Source organism: Apodemus sylvaticus, chromosome 9, assembly GCF_947179515.1.
Source record: "Apodemus sylvaticus chromosome 9, mApoSyl1.1, whole genome shotgun sequence".
In the NCBI taxonomy this organism is placed as follows: Eukaryota; Metazoa; Chordata; class Mammalia; order Rodentia; family Muridae; genus Apodemus; species Apodemus sylvaticus.
Window position 1 is genome coordinate 107,441,472 of NC_067480.1, and position 20,290 is coordinate 107,461,761.

Below are 20,290 nucleotides of genomic sequence, written 5' to 3' on the forward strand. Positions count from 1 at the left end.
TGACACTTATACTAGTTATAGTTAGGTTTGTCTGACTAGGTGGCCTACAAAAGAAAAGGGTGCCACAAGATATCTTCATCACAAAGAATAGACTAAAATAGCCTACATAAGGCCACTAGCAGAACAACGGATCCTGGTGGTTGTTAAAAGCCTCAGGGAAATCTTCCTTGTGAAATTCTTAGTTTTAAAGAAGATAAGAGTCAAAGTTGGTTCCAAGTTGGACACATAAAATTGTGTGACACTGGGAAAACTTCTCTGAAGACAACACTCCCAGTCCAGGTGAAGCCAATGCTCAGAAACAGTCCTGATGAAAAAGATCCCCATCTCAAATCACAAATTGTATTAGGAAACAATACACATTTAATAAGAGGTTAAAACTAAATTAGATACGCCCAAATTCCAGAGTACAACACTAATTAACAGAAACTTTAAAACAGATGTATTTAAAGATAGTCATAAAATAGAACACAAAATCAAAATACAACATTTTAAAATATAATAACAAAACTAAACTAATATCATTAAAACTTTAAAAACAATAAAACTCAATGGACAAGTTAACAGATAGCTAAAGAAACAACTAACAAAATGGAGCAAACAAATCAGAGGAAATCACCTTTATTGAGAACACAGGTAAGAAGGTAGAAAACAGAGAGAAAGAGACATAAAGATGGAAACATGAAGGTCTGTTATTTACCAAATCAAAATCAAAGACAAAGAATCAAGGCAATGTTCAAATGAATGGTGGTTAAAGAGATGAAATCTTAGAATAAGGAAGCACTAATCAGAATCTATTGTGGCAAATTTAAGTGGATAAAAGTAAAGAACTTCAAAGGAATGAAAGGAGGGTAGGCATAGATTAACCAAAACTAAGGATATGTAAATAGTATGGAATCCCACCTGAAAGTGAGCTAACTAAGAAGATAACAACAGGGGCTGTAGAGGTAGAAATCCTTGCTGCTCTTGCAGAGGAGTCAAGTTCAGTTCCCAGCACCCAGAAGTGGTTCACACCCATTCCTAATTCCAGTTCAAGAGAGCTGAAGTCCTCTTTTGACCTCCTTGGGCACCAGACATACATGTGGTACATAGCCATACATGCACACAAAATACTCATAGGCATAAAAGAATATCACAGGAATGAAAAAAAGATGTTTGAACAGAGGTTTCCTGTGTGAACAGACATGCTCCAGAAGACATGGGTTATTAAATTATGGATTTATTAAATTAAAACTCTCAGTGTTAGACTTAGTGTTGTTCCTTTAAATGGTCAGGTTGTCCGTCTTCTAAGTTTTTTTGTTTAATCCATAGATTTGAACTGTTTCAACCTTCGGCTAAGAAGCTTCTTGCTGCAGTAGGTAATTGCTAATGCAAAGACTCCATCTGCTCAGAGGTTGAGACTAAGTGACTTGGAATGCTTAGGGAATATCATGAAAGAGCTGGCAAGAAGAGCAGAGGGCAGAGAGGAGTGCTGTCTTCAGGACATTAGATGAGGCTGAACACATGAACTCACAACTATGCTTACCTTCATAAGATCAAGCTAGTTAAAACTTCTAACATGGTGGTGGGAGTGACGCCCAAGGCCAAACTTCATTGATTGCTGCTATTTGAGGGAGAGGCACTTTATTTCCACAGGTGGCTATTGGCAGATTGTCCATGTATATCCCCAGTAGACAGCAAGAGGGAAACCATACCTAGTACTGAAACCTAGCTAACTACTCGGTGCTAATGAAGTCATGGTTATTGGAGCAGAATCTACAATCACTAATTTACTAATTTAGTATAATCCCTGACAATCTATAAACATCTGTTCTCGCACCCACACTTCACCCCTTATCAAGATTTCCCTTTACAACAGATGGGTACCCTTACTGCACAAGCAATAGAAATGCAGAACTGTGTCAATATATACATCTACACTCACATACCTAAGACTCAGGGAATATTGCAGAAGAGAAGGCAAAACAGTTGTAAATCAGAGGCTTGGGTGTGAGACTGTGTCACCTAGTAACATCAGAAGCCAAACCCATGAAGTCTCACCCACATGCGACCCAAACATATATGACACCCATGGACTTGCGAAGGTGGACAGGCCTTGAAGCCCACAGGCCTCAAACCTACACAAAGAACTACAGGTAACTGAGGCAAACTAGGGGTCAGATAGGTGGTATTTCCTTAGGAAAGAGCACACTGATTGGCTGTCCAGTGTCAGCCAGAAAATATACACACAAGTAACACTATGTAGAAAGACTAGAAAGGTTATACTTTGCAATATATATGAATATACACATATGCATGCAATAAATTAGTGAAAAAGGAGGGTTATATGGGAGGGTATGGAAAGAGAAAAAGTTATAATCTCAGAGGTGAAAGAACAATTGGCACATCAGGAGAATAGTTAAACTAGTTGTGCTATAATCATCCCTTGAATATTACTCAGCAGTGACTTTAAAAATTGGGTGGGCAATTTTATTTTGTTTTTCAAATTTTACATTTCAGCAAGTCCAGGTATCTTTTAGAGCAGTGGTTCTCAACCTTCCTAATGCTGTGATCCTTTAATACAGTTCCTCGTGTTGTGGTGACACCTAACCACAAAATTATTTTGTTGCTACTTAATAATTGCAATTTTGCTATTGTTATGAATTGTAATGTAAATATCTGGTATGTTTCATGACCTCCCTATGGGAGGTCATGATCCATAGGTTGAGAACCACTATAGTAGAACACTGTACAGAACTGCATTGTGTTAGGCTCTTCATAGCTCTAATATTCACAGGACATAAGAAGACAGTGAAATTACCACAACTCACAACCTGATAGTTTTTGCATTCACAAGAGTTTGATCCAGTATGCATTTTTACAAATATGTTAAGACTTCTACATATCTTCAAGAACAGTCTCTCCACACTGTACTATTTCATCTCTGCTAATCAAACTAACATTATTAGAGGCTTTCCTGAAGTATGAATGGAAGCAGGTCCTTTCCATTTACATTCCTGTGTGTGCTGCCACTGTCATGGCTTACATAGCATGTTTAGGTGTGAATTCTGTTATTTTTAGAGATAACAGAGGTCCTTGATGCTTTCCTACACACATGGTTTCTCTTCAATGTGATCTTTTTATACATTTTAACAGAACTAGAAAGTCTGAAGAATATCCCACCAGACATACACGTATGTTTCGTTTCCCTGAGAATTCTTTTGTGTATCTGAAGGAGAGAGAAGACTGAAAGGTTTTCCCGTGGTTTTGGTAGTAGTGGAGGGTTTATTCAGTTTTTGTTTTGTTTTGGTTGATTGGTTTGTTTGTTTTTTTCATTCATGAGGTTTCTCTGCCATATACATACATGCATGCCTTTGACAAAAACATAGAACAACTAAAACTTCTCCCAAAATGCTCACATATAGGTCTCATTCCAATGTGTGTACGTTCATAAAACTGAGTGGCTGAAGTCTTTCCCATAGGGCTTATATCCCTAAAGATTCTCTCCAGTATCAGTCCCTGTATGATTTCTAAGAGAACTGAGGAAACTGAAGGCTTTATCATAGTGTTTGTCTCCAGTGTGTACCTTTGCTTTGTTTCTAAAAACATTGGAAGCAAGGTTTTCCAAAATTCTAGTTTGATCTTTGTTGCTGTGAAAAATCATCACCAAATGTGACCTGAGGAGGAAAGGGTTTGTTTAGCTTTATTTCCAGGTTACAACACATACATAGGGGAAGTCAGGGCAGGAACTATATCAGTAGCTTGAAGCAGAAACCATGGAGGAATACTGACTTTGACTTGTCCCTTGTGGTCTACCCAGCTAGTTTTTCTATATAACCTGTGCTGAGACAGTACTACCCACTATGGCTGGTCCCTCCCTTCCCCACCAGCAATGCCAACAACACCCACAGACATGCTCACAAGCCAATCTAATGAAAGCAATTCTTCAACTGAGGCTCTCTCTTCCTAGGTGCCCAGGCTGACATCCAAGGTTTGCCATCACAGCCACATTCTGCTCCATTTTCCTCCTAATCATACTCCTTGTTCTCTGTATGGCCTCTGAAGGGCGAGTTTGGGAAGGAATGACAAATACAGACTTCAACACACACACACACACACACACACACACACACACACACACACGGGTTGATTTCACAGCAGAAGTTTTCATGTTCAAAATATAATCCAGAGTCTTCACTAACACTTTCTTCACCTACATTCAGAGTATATCTACTCGTTGACTTACGCTGGGACTCTTGTCAATGTTTTGGCCTACCCATTTTGTAGCACAAGAGGACACATTTCCCTCTACCAGCTGACTTCTGGTATCACCTGGGATTTTTGTACCATCTCCAACATTCTGGTCTTCATACATTTTTCCATACAGAAGCCATGCTCTAGAAGGTTTTTCACATTACAGGTCTTTTGGGGAGGATTCCAAAAATCATTCCACAGCAGGAAGTCCACAGTTGCAACTCCAAAGGTCAGTAACTGTTTCGTTTCTGGTGTTCCAGGTTCTCCAAGGCTCTGAAAGCTTATGCAGGTCACAACACAAGAAGGAAGAAACCACCCAGAGTCTTTCTAAACAACACACATGTGGTTCCAATAAAAAGTTTTAGATGGATTTACATGGCATTATTCCGACCTTTTAAACTTATCACAAAAACTATATCTATATGACTATATTGATATAATTCTTGAAATGACAAAATTATAAGATAGGTTAGTAAGTGCCAGATCTAAGATACTTGGAGATAAGAAAATGGGGTCTAATTATGAGAAGTACCACAGAGATAATTTTGGTAGGGGTAATTCTGTATCTTTAATATGGTGACTGACATGAAATATTTATATGATAAAATAACATAGAACTATATGCTCATTTGTGCCTATGTAGATTTCCTGACTTTGATATTATAGTCTCATTATGTAAAATATGATACTGGTAAAAATGGGCAAAGGATAAATGGACTTTTCTATATTTTGCCACTCCTATAAGTTTTATTTTAAGGTATTAAATTCCAAGGTCTAGACCACACAAGTAAATTATTAAGTTAAAAAAATTATGGGAGCAGAAAGCAGGTAACACTAATTTTTTATAAAAGTTTTGTAAAGGGGGCTGGAGAGATGGTGTACTGGCTACTTTTATGTCAACCTAACACAAGCTAGAGTCATCTGAGAGAAAGTAGTTTCAGTTGAGAAAATGCTTCCACAATATCCTGCTGTAGGCAAGCTTGTAGAGCATTCTCTTGATTCGTGATTGATGTGGGAGGGCCCAATCCACTGTGGATGGAGCACCCTGAGGGGGTGGTCATGGGTTCTATAAGAAAGCAGGCTGGGCAAGCAAGGGGGAGGAAGCCAGGAAGCAGTACCCTCCCTGGCTCAGAATCCGCTCCTTCTCTAGGTTCCTGCCCTGTGGGAGTCTGGTCCACAACCATCTGTAATTCCAGTTACAGGGAGTTACATTCACAAACTTGATTAACTTTTGCAGACCTCTACAGGCACCAGATGTGCACGTGGCACATACATGCACACAGGCAAACAGACACATAAAATAAAGCAAACAAATCTAAAAGTTATGAAAAGTTTCATTTACATCATCAAAAAGCACATACACAGGTACAAATCTGACAAATATATGTTATAGAAAGCAAAAGGGGTAGTTATTTCCCACACTTAAGCATATGTGAAACACTGCTATATATATTAGCTATCCTTGCATTATTAAAGCTACACAACCACATATTTTCTTTTTAAAAAAATATCTTTATAAAACATTTGTAACCTATATAAGAAAAAGAATATAAAATATGAAACTATACAGTCATCTAGATAGTGAAATTAACAAATCACAACTAACTAAACCAAATCTTCAAGCAGGCATTCAGAGCTATGATGATAGTAGGCTCCTGCGTGTCCAAGCCTTGGGAGTTTCTGAAAGCAGTAGGATCAGGAGTTCAAGACCATCCTCCAACTAAAATAAGTTCAAAGTCAACTTGAGATTCAAGAGTCACTCTCCAATCTTGTGATTCAAGCTTCAAAACACAACCCCCAAGATATTTGCATATGAAAAACAACCACTCAACTAGCAAGGTGACTCTGTAGGTAAAGGCAATTAGAGCTCTGGTTAAGTCATTAGCCTGCATTCCACCTCTCAGCATACACAGCACATGGACACACATGCCAATCAGCCACAGCATCAAATACAGTTTTAAAACCCCTCATCTATGTGCAACCTGGACAGAAGACTTCCAACTAAGACCCTTTCAAAAAAACTGAAGGATCTCAAATATATGCACACACTGGTTTATGCACAGCTGCTACCAAGCATGGAAACAGTGAGGAAAATGTACATATGCAGATGCCGAGATAGCTCGGCAGATAAAAGCACTTGTTGCTCAAGCCTAACCTCTCATGGTGGATCACCAAACCTCCCTACTTTGAAGGGCTTACAAAATGGAAGAATCACACATTAAGGAACCTGGGGACAACTTGCCACCGCCTCCTGGTGACAGACAAGCCTAGGAGGCAGTCATGGCAAGGGGGAGGGGGAGGGAGGGCCCAGTGGGTGGTCGTCATGGAGAGGGAGGAGCTGGGACTTTGACCACTAAGTATTTCAGACAGCAGGAAGGTCAGTAGGGGGCTTCATTCCAGGGATGGAACTTTAAATATGATGAAAGAAAAATAAGCTGTTAACTTTATTCCATTGTCACTGGCCTTGTTTAAGATGCTTTCTTTTTAAAAAGTATCTCTCTTAAACACTGAGAATCCTACTGCTGTTAGACCAGTTAGTGGAGCTGGCTCAACAGTCAAAAGCAAGCACTGCTCTTGGACTTGCTCAGTTCCCAGCACACACATGGTGTGCACACAACTCCCTGTAGCTCTGGCTCTATGGACATTCAAGATCACTGACCTCACAGGCACTACAATCTGTGCATCTGGCTTAGACAGAAACACAGACACTTACAAACATGATTTGGGGCGCGGGGGGGGGGGGGTGTCATTATATTGAATGAATTGTTAGACCCGGAAAGACAAATGTCAAATTGCTTCTGTAGACTCTAGATTTTATACAGATAATAAAATCATGAATGAATCAGGACATGAAAGTAGAGCAAAGTGTCTAGAGGGGCAGTGGGACTAATAAAGAGAGAAGGAAAAAGCAGGCCTGTGTGAGAAAAAAAGGAATATATATCATATACTCTGCCCATATATATATACATGCATATATGTGTGTGTGTGTATTCATAAAATAGCCTTATGAAACCTAATATTATGCACAATGAGTAAATGTCAATAGCGGAGAGGGAGGCAATGCCTGTAAGACAATTCTCCAAAGAAGACACACAAATAACCGAGAGGTACAGAGATGATGCTCAGTATCACGACTCATTGTTGAATATAAATCCACACCCCAATGAGATGCCTCACACCTTTTAGAATGTCCACCAAAAACAACAGGAAATAACATATGTTAACATGTATGCATAGAAATCGCACCCCTGGCATGCTGTTGGGGTAGAAGTTAAACAGAGCTCCTCTGAAAACAAAGGTTACACAAATACAAATCTAGACATATCTTGACAGAGGGGATCTTAATCGTAAAGATGTCTCCATTAGGTTGGCCTGCAGACAATCACATGGCATTTTCTTGATTAGTAACTGATATGGGAAGGCCCAGGCCACTGTAGTAGTGCTGCCCTAAGCAGGTGGCTATGGTGTGTATAAGATAGAAAACTGAACGAGTCATGGGGACAGGTCAGGAAACAGCATTTCCCAATGGGCTCTGCTCCAGCTCCTGCCTCGACTTCCCTCAGTGGACTGTGACCCAGGATATGTAAGCCAAATAAAACCTTTCTTCCCCAAGTTGCTTTTGGTCATTTTTCTTAATAACAATAGAAAGAAGGAAAACTAAGATAACCAGTTTAGAGTTTCATTCTCAAAAATAATAACAAAAGTTACTTTAACAACATGGCAGGGTGATGGCTGAGGTCTGTGATCCCAGAAATCAGAAGGCTGAGGCAGAACAAAAAACAAAAACAAAAACAAAAGAGCCCCTCTGAAAACAACAATAACAACAACACGAAACCCAAGAAAAAACAGTAACAGACAGAGTTTGGCAGAAAAAGAGTCCAGCCTTCATCTTTCTAACACACACACACACACACACACACACACACACACACACACAACCATTCAGAAAGCATTTCTCAATGAGAACAGCACATCTAGGACCTCTGTAGGCACTAAGAACAAGTATCAGCCACATCCAGGCTGCTGCCTTGGTCACCAGTGGCCTACTCTGCACGAGACTTTGGCAGCTTTCACCATGAAGGTAACTAACCACCGCCACTCCCCACAAGTCAGTCAGCTGAGTGGGGAGAAGCTGCTAAGGCCTTCCTCTCACAAAGGAGTCATTTATTGTCTACTGCCCTTGGGCTGTGACCACTCCTCCAACATCCACCTGTGCTTCAAACCACAGAGTAGGCAGCAGCTAGGTTTGCTTGCAGCTCAGATGCCAGAAGCAGCACTGACACAGACCGCACTGCCTTGGGCCTGTCCCACGTGCTGTGCATGCTGGGCAGAGTGAGGGAGCAGATGCCCTGAGCTTAAGTCACTGTCACTCCACACATCTCACTTCCACACGGAGTTCCCCAGTAACCCTACAAAGATCACTACCTCTGCTGCAGCAAACATCCGTGCATCCCTCCTTGGAGCAAAAGCAGCCCCGCACAAGAATTCTGGACCTGGACTCCGGGGCCAGGCATGCCCACATATACCACACAAGTGTCAAGACAGATGTCCTCATTCATCGTCTCTCCTTGGAGAAAAGAGAAAATGAGTGGAAGAGCTCTAAGAGCATCAGCATTGCTGACATCGCCCACAGCCACAGCTGCTGAGGACACATGGCCATAGCCTGTGCTGACACCAACCACAACTGACACACTGGTGAAGACTGACGGCTGGGCCTTCCCCACTGCATGACCTGGATTCTATACTCACTACTGTGTGAAGATGCTTCCCTACTGAAACTGAGTCACAAATGTGCAGACATCAACTCAAACCAAGAACCATGAGAAAAAAAATTGACACAATCCCCCCAAAAATAGAAATCTAGAAGGTACATGACCAAAAATTCAAAATAAGAGATCATAAATAGACATGTTAATGAAATCAGGAATATAACACACAAATAAAATATTCACCAGATAGATTACAATTAGTGCTAGGAGGCCAACAGAAATCTGGACTTAAAGCAGAACTGGCACAGAGCGAAAGTGAGGCAGCACCCGCAGCCGCCGGGCTGAAGCAGAAGAAACGAGCCACAGCCACAGCCACGCACTGAGAAACACTGCTGGGGAGGGGGGGAGAGAGAGGAGCTGAGCACTGTGGGCCCTCCAGACAGCTAACAGTCACCTGCAGGAGTGTGGCGGGGACACACGCTAAGGAAACACTGACTGAGACTCTGCACTTCCTGGGAAAATACAAACATCTGGACATGAACTTCACAAGCCTCTTAGCAAACCAGGCATGGTATTACACAACAGGCCAAAACTGCAGTGCCACTTCGCTCCTATAAGGGCAGCTACCATTTTATTTTAGTTATGTATCTATTTTGGTTTCTTTTTATTTCTTGTTTTTAAACCCCTCCTTCTACTCTCCCTAGTTCCTTCTACCTTCCCTCCATTCAGACTCCCTTTCTGTCTCTCATTAGAAAAGAGCAGGCTTCTAAAGATAATATTGAATTATAAAAAAAAAATTATTAAACAAAAACTATCACATCAAAGTTAGACAAGACAGACCAACAGAAGGGGGAAAGGCCAGAAGAAGGCACAAGAATCAGAGCCCCACTCATTCACACACTCAGGGGCGCCCATAAAAACACTAAGCTGGAAGCTGTAATTTACACACAGAGGCCTGGTACAGATCCATGCAGGCCCTGCGCCTGCTGCTCCAGTCTCTGGGAGTTCATATGAACTCATGTGATTTAGGGGTCTTGTTTTCTTGGTGTCCTCCATCCCGTCTGGGTCTTACAATCCCTCTGCCTCTTCTTCCACCAGGTCCCTGAGCTCTGGAGGAGGAATTTGATAGAGACAGCCCATTTGGGGCTGCGTGTCCCGAGGCCTCTCACTCTCTGCATGCTGTCTGGCTGTGGTCTGTCTCTGTGATTGTTCCCATCTGCTGCGGAAAGGAGCTTGTCTGAAGATGGCCGAGCAAGGTGCTGAGCTATGAGTATAGTATTTTATATTTTTTAAAAAGTGCTTCAAACACTGGAAGACACAGCTACCCCACTGATGCAGCAAAGCCACTCATGTACACATTCCCCAAAGTGTACTGTCTCCAGTTGGCAGCTGATGTCCCTGTGAGTGATACTGGTACCAGTTTTAAAGGCTGCCAGAACTAGAAAATGCAGTAATAAACCTCATGATAACCACAACCAACCAAGTCTAATGCATAAAAGACAATGGGATTGGAGCCTCAGTACAGAAGACCATAGCTCAGAAATAGAGAAGACAGGGACACAGGGCAGTAAGGAGCTGCCCAGCTGCCTGCACTAAGTACCTAACCTCACAAACAGGAGCACAGCAGGCAAGCTCACAAAGTATCATTCCACAATGTATACATATCAAAACATTATACTGTAGTCTTTACATGCATACAATTCTTATTATTCCACATTAAAGCTAATTTTTAATAAAAATTAAAAATAGAACTATACAACAAAATAATTGCTGATGTTAAAAATGAGTTGCAAACCAAATGTCAGTGAGAATGTGCAACTACTGAAAAACTCAACACTACCGGAGAAATGCACAGTCTACCGTCACACTGAGAAATACTTTAATGGTTTCCTGAAAGGAAAATGTATCACATAACTTAGCCATTTATTCCTAGATATTAATCCAAGAAATAAAACATATGCCCACACAGACTTGCATAGGGAAGAACTTAGTGGTTTTATTCATTACAGCCCCAGACTGGACACAGTGCAAGTGCCAATGCACATACCCACACCGTGGCGTACAGCTCAGTAATCAAACAGTATAGAGTATATACAGAATGGACACAGAAGAACAGATCTCAAAATAACCACACTGAGGGAAGGCAGCCTGGTTAAGCAACATACATGATATGATTTCATTGGCTTAACTTTTTAGAAAATTCAAATACCGCCATTCCTGGAATATACCAATGTTCTCCTGAGAATCAACAGAGTGTGTGAAATCACAGCAGGAGATATAAGAGTGAATAAGCTAGAACCTTGATTGTGCGATGACTTTAAAGGTCAAAGTTTTCCAACCTTAGTATATCAAATGTTGATCTTTTAGTGTATATGCTGCAGTTATACCTCAGTAAAAGTTTTCAAATAGGCAACCATACATCAAAAATAAAACAAATCTCCTGAAACTGTTGGCAGGGTGCACATTTCTATCCTATAGAAGCAGGGTACTGCAAAAGTGCAGGGCCACACAGCAAGGTCCTGCACCTAAGGAACAAGCACACGCAGGTTGTTACACATTTGTAGAACTTCTAACAACACAAAGTCCTATGTGATGAAACTGAAAACACCCAGTATAAACTGCCACCAACTGCGCTCAGTCCCACAGGAACCCTCCGCCACCCTGCAGATTTCTGTGAAGCAGTTCTACACTAACCTTTTCCATTTTGTACAGGTGACTAGCCTTGCCTTACTTCTGTTTCCCAAGGTTTACTAAGTGGTTGTTTTCTTGCTCTTGTATCACCTGCATGTTATGTGAGCTTACAACAGCGTTCTAGGGAAGAAGTTTTCCAAGGAAAAGCAGGGGTTTGAGGAATTATCTGTACCAACCAAGTGGTTCCTACTATGCACCACAAATCCTTGAAGATCAAGGGCAGACTCTGGGAACTCAATATGGCCCAATTATTTTCTGTAGATTTAACAATATATTACACAATCACATCAACTAACATTTTTGATATCTACAGATAAAGAGAAATGCATCTCCACTGAAACTCAAGTGGTTTGGTTTCACAGGCATCTTCCTGCCCACACGCTGCTCTTGCAGCAATCCTCCTGCCGTTATACTAGTGCAATGAAAGGATTAATCAATTTACTCCTATGCTAGGAACCATCTTTTCCTTAAGATTTTGAGACTGAGCTTTCTTAACTTGTTCAGATCTTAGAAAAGAATTTAAAGTTATAAAAGTATATTGAACAATAAAATGTCCAAAGTTAAGTATCTCAGTTTTCAGAGGGCTGTATAAAAACTGTATAAAAACATTAAACTTGACACATGTTGCAAGTATAAGATTAGAATGAGTGCAGGAGTGCTCTCTGGCTAAGTGATTTGGGGACACCATTCCATGTTGCTGAGGTTTCTACAACTGCTTCCTATAAATGTTTTCATAAACTGATGGTAACAGATAATTACGTTTTCATTATGAAATGTACTATACAGCAGGGAAGTTCATCACAGCAAACTGTTGGTTGTTTAACGGCAACACAGTGTTTACCTCAAAGAGTTATTCTCTGCTTTTTGTCTGCCAAGCTCACTCTCGGTGTCCATTGCCTTTCTTGCTAGTGATTTCATTTCTTTTTCCACAGTGGTTATGGTTTCCTTCATCAAAGTCATGTTTGACATCTGCTCCATGCGCTCATCATCAAGCTACACAAGTGGAATGACAAAGTTAGGCACCCTCAGTGCGCAGCCGCAGCCGGGCGTCCTAGCAGCAGAGAGACACTCCTTCTATAGAGTTTGCGCAGTTTGCAGCAGACTCTACACAATAGGACAATGACTTGGGTGGACCTGAACACTGCCCAGGGTTTTATAGATAAATTATTATATAACAGGAATTAAAAACAAGTCACGACATTGTGTTTCTATAAAACCTATCTATCTCAGTATGTCTGTTGACCTTTCTCAGTCTGGTTCAACTTCATTATATACATAATGAATATGCAAAAAGATTCATTCACTGTTCAAGATTAATATATTACATATAAAGAAGGATTATGAAAATAATTTTTTTCTCTTGTCTGTTTTTTACATATAGGAAATACCTCAAATGAATATATCAGTGCATTCAAACCCTTAGCTGTTTCTGTACCTGAAACACTGCAAATACATATCTAGAGCACCTCAGATGTTTGGTATATTCATATTTGGCAATATTATATGTAACTGAACATGGAGATCAGAAAAAAATGACTATTTAGCTGAGTGTAAAGGTACTATCATGCCAACACTCAGGAGGCTGACGCAGAAGAATCATGGGTTCAAAACCAACCTGGGCTATGTGAGCCCCTATATACACACCCAATAAATAAATTCCAATTAATTAAGAATAATATTCCCAAGACTATATCCTAACAATAAAAAAAAAAAAGCTTTGTAACCAAACACACAAAAAATAAAAAGCTGTACTCTTGTTTCTAGAGGAGATTGACTGTGTGAACAGGTGACAGGATTAAGGAAATAACACATCATACAGACCACCTTAAGTGGTTTAGGACTGCAAACACAATCTTAGGAAATGACAGGAACTCTTCCTATCGCAGTAGAGAGAGACAGGGAGAGCAGGGGAGGGCCAAGGGTTCGCTTTACATTGTGAACCGTGCACTCCAGTTCCTCTATCCGCTGCTCCAAGTGAGCCTTCTCGTTGAACGCTGTCTCTTGAGCAATCTGTTTAAGACAAAAGCGCAACAAAGCTGGCTCAGTGCCACTGCCCCACGCTGTACCTCTGAAGACACACAGAGCACTGCCATACCTTGAGCCTTTCCCTCAGACTGTCTCGCTCTGTGGTCATTCTTCGTAGGTCAGTGAAGGCTACATCTCTCTCCGTCTCTACCCGACGAAGAATAGCATGTGCTGTAGTTGATTTAGGAGACTTACAGCTTTTCATCATTTCTCGTCGAAGTCGAGCAATTTCTTCCTGTGCCTATGATAGAAATACATAGAAATTTGGGAAAAAAAAAACCTTAAATTACACACACAGTATATGCACTTGGTTAAAACTGAAACCAGAATAATATGTAAGAAGCAAGGAAATAAGGAAATGGTAGAAACAGAAGGGACACTACCCATCTCCTTCTACGAAGCCACAATTATGCTGATACCAAAACCATACAAAGATCCAACAAAGAAAGAGAACTTCAGACCAATTTCCCTTATGAACATCAATGCAAAAAGGCACAACATACCCAAATCTTTGGGACCCAATGAAAGCAGTGCTAAGAGGAAAACTCATAGCCCTGAGTGCCTCCAAAAAGAAACGGGAGAGAGCATACACTAGCAGCTTAATGACACACCTGAAAGCTCTGGAACAAAAAGAAGCTAATTCACCCAGGAGAAGAAGACAGGAAATATCAAACTCAGGGCTGAAATCAATCAAGTGGAAACAAAGAGAACCATACAAAGAATCAACAAATCCAGGAGCTGGTTCTTTGAAAAAAAATCAACAAGATAGATAAACCCTTAGCCAGACTGACCAAAGGGCAGAGACAGTATCCAAATTAACAAAATTAGAAATGAAAAGGTGGATATAACAACAGAAATTGAGGAAATTAAAAAAATCATCAGATCCTACTACAAAAGCCTGTAGGTACAGGCTTTTATAGTACTCAACACAACTGGAGAATCTGGAGGAAATGGACAATTTCCTAGACAGACACCAAATACCAAAATTAAATCAGGACTAAATAGATCATCTAAACAGTCCCATAATCCCTAAAGAAATAGAAGGGGTCATAGAAAGTCTTCCAACCAAAAAAAAAAAGCACAGGACCAGATGGTTTTTGTGCAGAATTCTATCAGACCTTCAAAGAAGACCTAACACCAATACTCTTCAAAATATTCCACAAAATTGAAACAGAAGAAACACTATCCAACTCGTTCTACGAAGCCACAATTACACTGATACCAAAACCACACAAAGATACAACAAAGAAAGAGAACTTCAGACCAATTTCCCTTATGAACATCGATGCAAAAATACTCAATAAAACTCTTGCCAACCGAATCCAAGAACACATCAAAATGATCATCCACCATGATCAAGTAGGCTTTATCCCAGGGATGCAGGGATGGTTCAATATACGGAAATCCATCAATGCTATTCACTATATAAACAAGCTCAAAGAAAAAAACCACATGGTCATTTCATTGGATGCTGAAAAAGCATTTGACAAAATTCAGCATCCTTTCATGCTTAAAGTCTTGGAAAGAATAGGAATTCAAAACCCATACCTAAACATAGTAAAAGCAATATACAGCAATATACCGGTAGCCATCATCAAACTAAATGGAGAGGAACGTGAAGCGATCCCACTAAAATCAGGGACTAGACAAGGCTGCCCCCTCTCTCCTTATCTTTTCAATATTGTACGTGAGGTACTAGCTAGGGCAATTAGACAACATAAGGAGGTCAAAGGGATACAAATTGGAAAGGAAGAAGTCAAACTATCACTATTTGCAGATGATATGATAGTCTACCTAAGTGACCCAAAAAACTCCACCAGAGAACTCCTACAGCTGATAAACAACTTCAGCAAAGTGGCAGGTTATAAAATCAACTCAAGCAAATCAGTAGCCTTCCTATGCTCAAAGGATAAGAAGGCTGAGAAAGAAATTAGGGAAATGACACCCTTCACAATAGCCACAAACAATATAAAGTACCTTGGTATGACTCTGAACAAACAAGTGAAAGATCTGTATGACAAGAACTTCAAGTCTCTGAAGAAGGAAATGGAAGAAGACCTCAGAAAATGGAAAAATCGCCCATGCTCATGGATTGGCAGGATTAATATAGTTAAAATGGCCATTTTGCCAAAAGCAATATGCAGATTCAATGCAATACCCATCAAAATCCCAACTCAGTTCTTCATAGAGTTAGAAAGAGCAATTCTCAAATTTATCTGGAATAACAAAAAACCCAGGATAGCTAAAACTATTCTCAACAACAAAAGAAATTCTGGGGGACTCAGTATCCCTGACCTCAAGCAATACTACAGAGCAATAGTGTTAAAAACTGCATGGTATTGGTACAGTGACAGGCAGGTGGGTCAATGGAATAGAATTGAAGATCCAGAAATGAACCCACACACTTATGGCAACTTGATCCTCAATAATGGGGCTGAAAACATCCAGTGGAAAAAAGATAGCCTTTTCAACAAATGGTGCTGGTTCAACTGGAGGTCAGCATGCAGAAGAATGCGAATTGATCCATCCTTATCTCCTTGTACTAAGCTCAACTCCAAATGGATCAAGGACCTCCACATAAAGCCAGACACTCTGAAGCTAATAGAAAAGAAACTGGGGAAGACCCTTGAGGACATCGGTACAGGGAGAAAGTTCCTGAACAGAACACCAATAGCTTATGCTCTAAGATCAAGAATTGACAAATGGGACCTCATAAAATTAAAAAGTTTCTGTAAGGCAAAGGACACCATCAAAAGGACAAATCGGCAACCAACAAATTGGAAAAAGATCTTCACCAACCCTACATCCGACAGAGGGCTAATATCCAATATATACAAAGAACTCAAGAAGTTAGACCCCAGAAAACCAAATAACCCTATTAAAAAATGGGGTGCAGAGCTAAACAAAGAATTTTCACCCGAAGAACTTTGGATGGCTGAGAAGCATCTTTAAAAATGCTCAACATTATTAGTCATTAGGGAAATGCAAATCAAAACCCTGAGATTTCACCTTACACCAGTCAGAATGGCTAAGATTAAAAATTCAGGAGACAGCAGGTGTTGGCGAGGATGTGGAGAAAGAGAACACTCCTCCACTGCTGGTGGGGTTGCAAATTGGTACAACTACTCTGGAAATCAGTCTGGCGGTTCCTCAGAAAACTGGGCACATCACTTCTGGAGGATCCTGCTATACCACTCCTGGGCATATACCCAGAGGATTCCCCAGCCATGTAATAAGAATACGTGCTTCACTATGTTTATAGCAGCCCTATTTATAATAGCCAGAAGCTGGAAAGAACCCAGGTATCCCTCAACGAGAGGAATGGATACAAAAAATGTGGTATATTTACACAATGGAATACTATTCGGCCATTAGAAACAACGAATTCATGAAATTCTTAGACAAATGGATGGAGCTGGAGAACATCATACTAAGTGAGGCAACCCAGTCTCAAAAGATCAATCACGGTATGCACTCACTATTAAGTGGATATTAGCCTAGAAAATTGGAATACCCAAAACATAATCCACACATCAAATGTTGTCCAAGAAGAACGGAGGAGTGGCCCCTGGTTATGGAAAGACTCAGTGTAGCAGTATAGGGCAATATCAGAACAGGGAAGTGGGAAGGAGTGGATAGGGGAATAGGAGGAGGGAAGAGGGCTTATGGGACTTTCGGGGAGTGGGAAGCCAGAAATGGGGAAATCCTTTAAAATGTAAATAAAAAATATATCGAATAAAAAAGAGTTCACACATGAGTGCAAGCATAAATAAATATGTATGTGTGTATATATATGTATATGTGCATATGTATATATAGTATGTATATGTGATATATATGTATATGTGTATATGTGTGTGTAGTTAAGAAATAGATTTAGTATATTAAACTTACCCACTTTGAGATACAAATTTGACTACAACACACCTCAGGTGGAATTCTGTCTAATGACCACTCCACAGTGCTTATCTTTCTTTCTCTATTTTTGCTATATCTCTATATAGGCTATTTCTATGTCTTGGGTACATCGACCCTGACAGGAAGTTCCACCAGTCCTTACTCATAGCCCAACATGGTCTCTGAACATTTGCTCAACAATCCTGAGGCCTCAGGTCTGCTGCACATCTACAGATGATTTTATATTCCACTTTGCTTCCTGATTCTCACTTTTGAACTTTATCTATCCAGCTAGAGTGATGGTTTGTTTATGCTTGGCCCAGGGAGTGGCACAATTAGGGGGTGTGGCCTGGTTGGAGTAAGTGTGACCTTGTTAGATTAGGTGTGTCACTGTGGGTGTGGGTTTTAATACCCTCCTAACTACTTGGAAGTCAATATTCCGTTAGCAGCCTTCAGATGAAGATGTAGAACTCTCAACTCCTCCTGCACCATGCCTGCCCTGATAGATAATGGACTGACCCTCTGAACCTGTAATCCAGCCCCAATTAAATGTTGTCCTTACAAGAGTTGTCTTAGTCATGGTGTCTGTTCACAGCAGTAAAACCCTAACTAAGACAGAAGTTGGTTCCAGGGACTGGGGTATTGCTGTGACAGGTCTGTCCATATTTTTGTTTGTTTGTTTGTTTGTTTGTTTGTTTGTTTTGGAAGAATGTGGATTTTAGGACATTGGATTTACAAAGCAGTGGAATCCTTTAGGTGGAGCTTAATAGGCTATCCTATTCAGAATATGGAAGACTTTATGGCTAAGAGTGATTTGAATGGTACACATCTAGCCCAAGAGGTTTCAGTGGAGAAGAATTTCAGTATATAGCATAGAAACTGTTTTTGCAGTATTTTGGTGAAAAATATGGCTGCTTTTGCCCTTGTCTGAAAAGTCTACCTGAGGCTAACATAAAGAGATTTATATTAATTGCATTGACAAAGGAAGTCTCAAAAGAGCCCAATAAGGATTGTTCTCCAGTTAAGTCTCATGAAAAGCATTTTGAACAAGCATAGCAAGCTTAGAAAGGAAAAATACAAAATGTATGGTTCAAGTAATGATAAAGGGGCACTGGGAAATGAAATGGGGCTGAATGCTATGTTCAGAGAGATAAAGAGATTAAGGGACTGGTGATCTCAGGGCAGGACCCCACCTAGCTAAACTTACTGTGTGTGTTTGCAGCTGAACAAGGAATAGATTTGACTTTTAATCTGGAATAAACTACAATCCAGAAATGGAGGGCACACCTATGATCCAGATATCAAGGCTTTTGATCCAGATCTTGAGGAGCAGTGGCCATGAACAGCTCAGGCCCAGGCATGGTGGTGCACACCTTGAATCCCAGGAGACAAAGCCAAGCAGATCTCTGAGTTTAAGGCCAGCCTGGGACAGAGCAAGTTCCAAGTAGAAAAAAGCTTAAATCCAGGCATGGTAGTAGAGACCTTTAACCTCAGCATTCATGAGACAAAGCCATGCAGATCTCTGATTAAAGGTCAGTCTGCAGAGCAAGTTCCAGGTAGGCAGTGAGAGAGTTGGCAAACAGAAAGCTGGTAACAGATTGGGGGTGAGGGGAATGTTCCAGGCCCAGCAAGCAGAAGAACATAGCAGCTTTGGCTACATGGCTCAGACTTTAGAGTCAAGAATAGAAGGGACTACTGGGACAGTTGATGCTGGTTAGCTGAAACTAAGAAAGCAGTAGTATTAAGAATAGAACAGCATCACCAAGGTGAAATTTTCTGGGAAGTGTTTTCTGAGAGCACAAAGAAGCTGTGTTCAAGAGATAGTCATGGCTGTACCTCATGCTGCAGCTGTACTCAGTAATGTGTTAAGAATCATCCAGGTGTTTTGAAGGCATGGAAGGGTCATGAAGAGCAGCTGAGGCTTGGCACTGTGAGAGGCCATGGAAGACCATTGGTGAAGCTGCAGCCACAGTTTCAATTGACAGCACAGTACTGAAGGGGCAATGCAAAGAAGTTGAGGCTTGGCACCATGAAGAGAGCCTATGAGTTATTGGTGAAGCTTAGTTGCAGCAGAAGACTCCAGTGTATTGGGGATGCCAGGACGATGGGATGATCACAAGAACAGCAGCAGCACTGGAGTGGAGTCAACCAGAGCCTAGAGTGCTACAGAGGGCAGAGCTAGAGATGTCATCCAAGCCTCTTGGAGGGGCCCAGAAGATCATGTGTAGATCTCAGACATTGAAACAAGAGGCTGTGAAGCTGAAACTGACTTGGAGACCCCAAGATGTTAAAGATGCCAGAGCCACAGGATGCCTGCCAAGGAAAGCTGCTAACAGGGAGTGGAACAAGTCCAGGAGAAAGAACTTTGATGCAGTCAACAAACATGAAAAAGGTGTTGGAGATCTAAAGACCACTTTGACATCAGCCTTGGAGATGCAGAGTTTGGAGTTTACCCAGTTGGTTTCCTGTCTTAATTTGGGGGTTGGATGAAACTCAGAAGAGACTTTGAAGTTTGGACTTTTATCATTGTTGAGACTGCTATAGTCTTATGAGAACTTTGGAAGTTGGACTAAATGTACTTTTTAATTATGCTATAGCTAGGCATGGCCACCACAGCCTCATGTGTTTGAACAAGCCTATGGGGGCTAGGGAGTGGCACTATTAGGAAGTTGGAGTAGGCGTGGCCTTGTTGGAGTAGGTGTATCACTGTGGGTGTGGGCTTTAAGACCTGCATCCTA

General features: G+C 40.9%; 1 protein-coding gene across 1 annotated transcript in view; it reads right to left on the bottom strand.

The window, feature by feature from the left end:
• Tsga10 (testis specific 10) overlaps positions 1–20,290 on the bottom strand; it is a 101,903-nt gene that overhangs the window by 50,950 nt on the left and 30,663 nt on the right. Inside the window, exons 7-9 of the mRNA XM_052193036.1 lie at positions 13,726–13,896; positions 13,563–13,640; positions 12,472–12,623 (exon numbers count right to left, since the gene is read on the bottom strand). Coding sequence (XP_052048996.1) covers positions 12,472–12,623; positions 13,563–13,640; positions 13,726–13,896 — 401 coding nt within the window. The remainder of the gene's footprint in view (positions 1–12,471; positions 12,624–13,562; positions 13,641–13,725; positions 13,897–20,290) is intronic.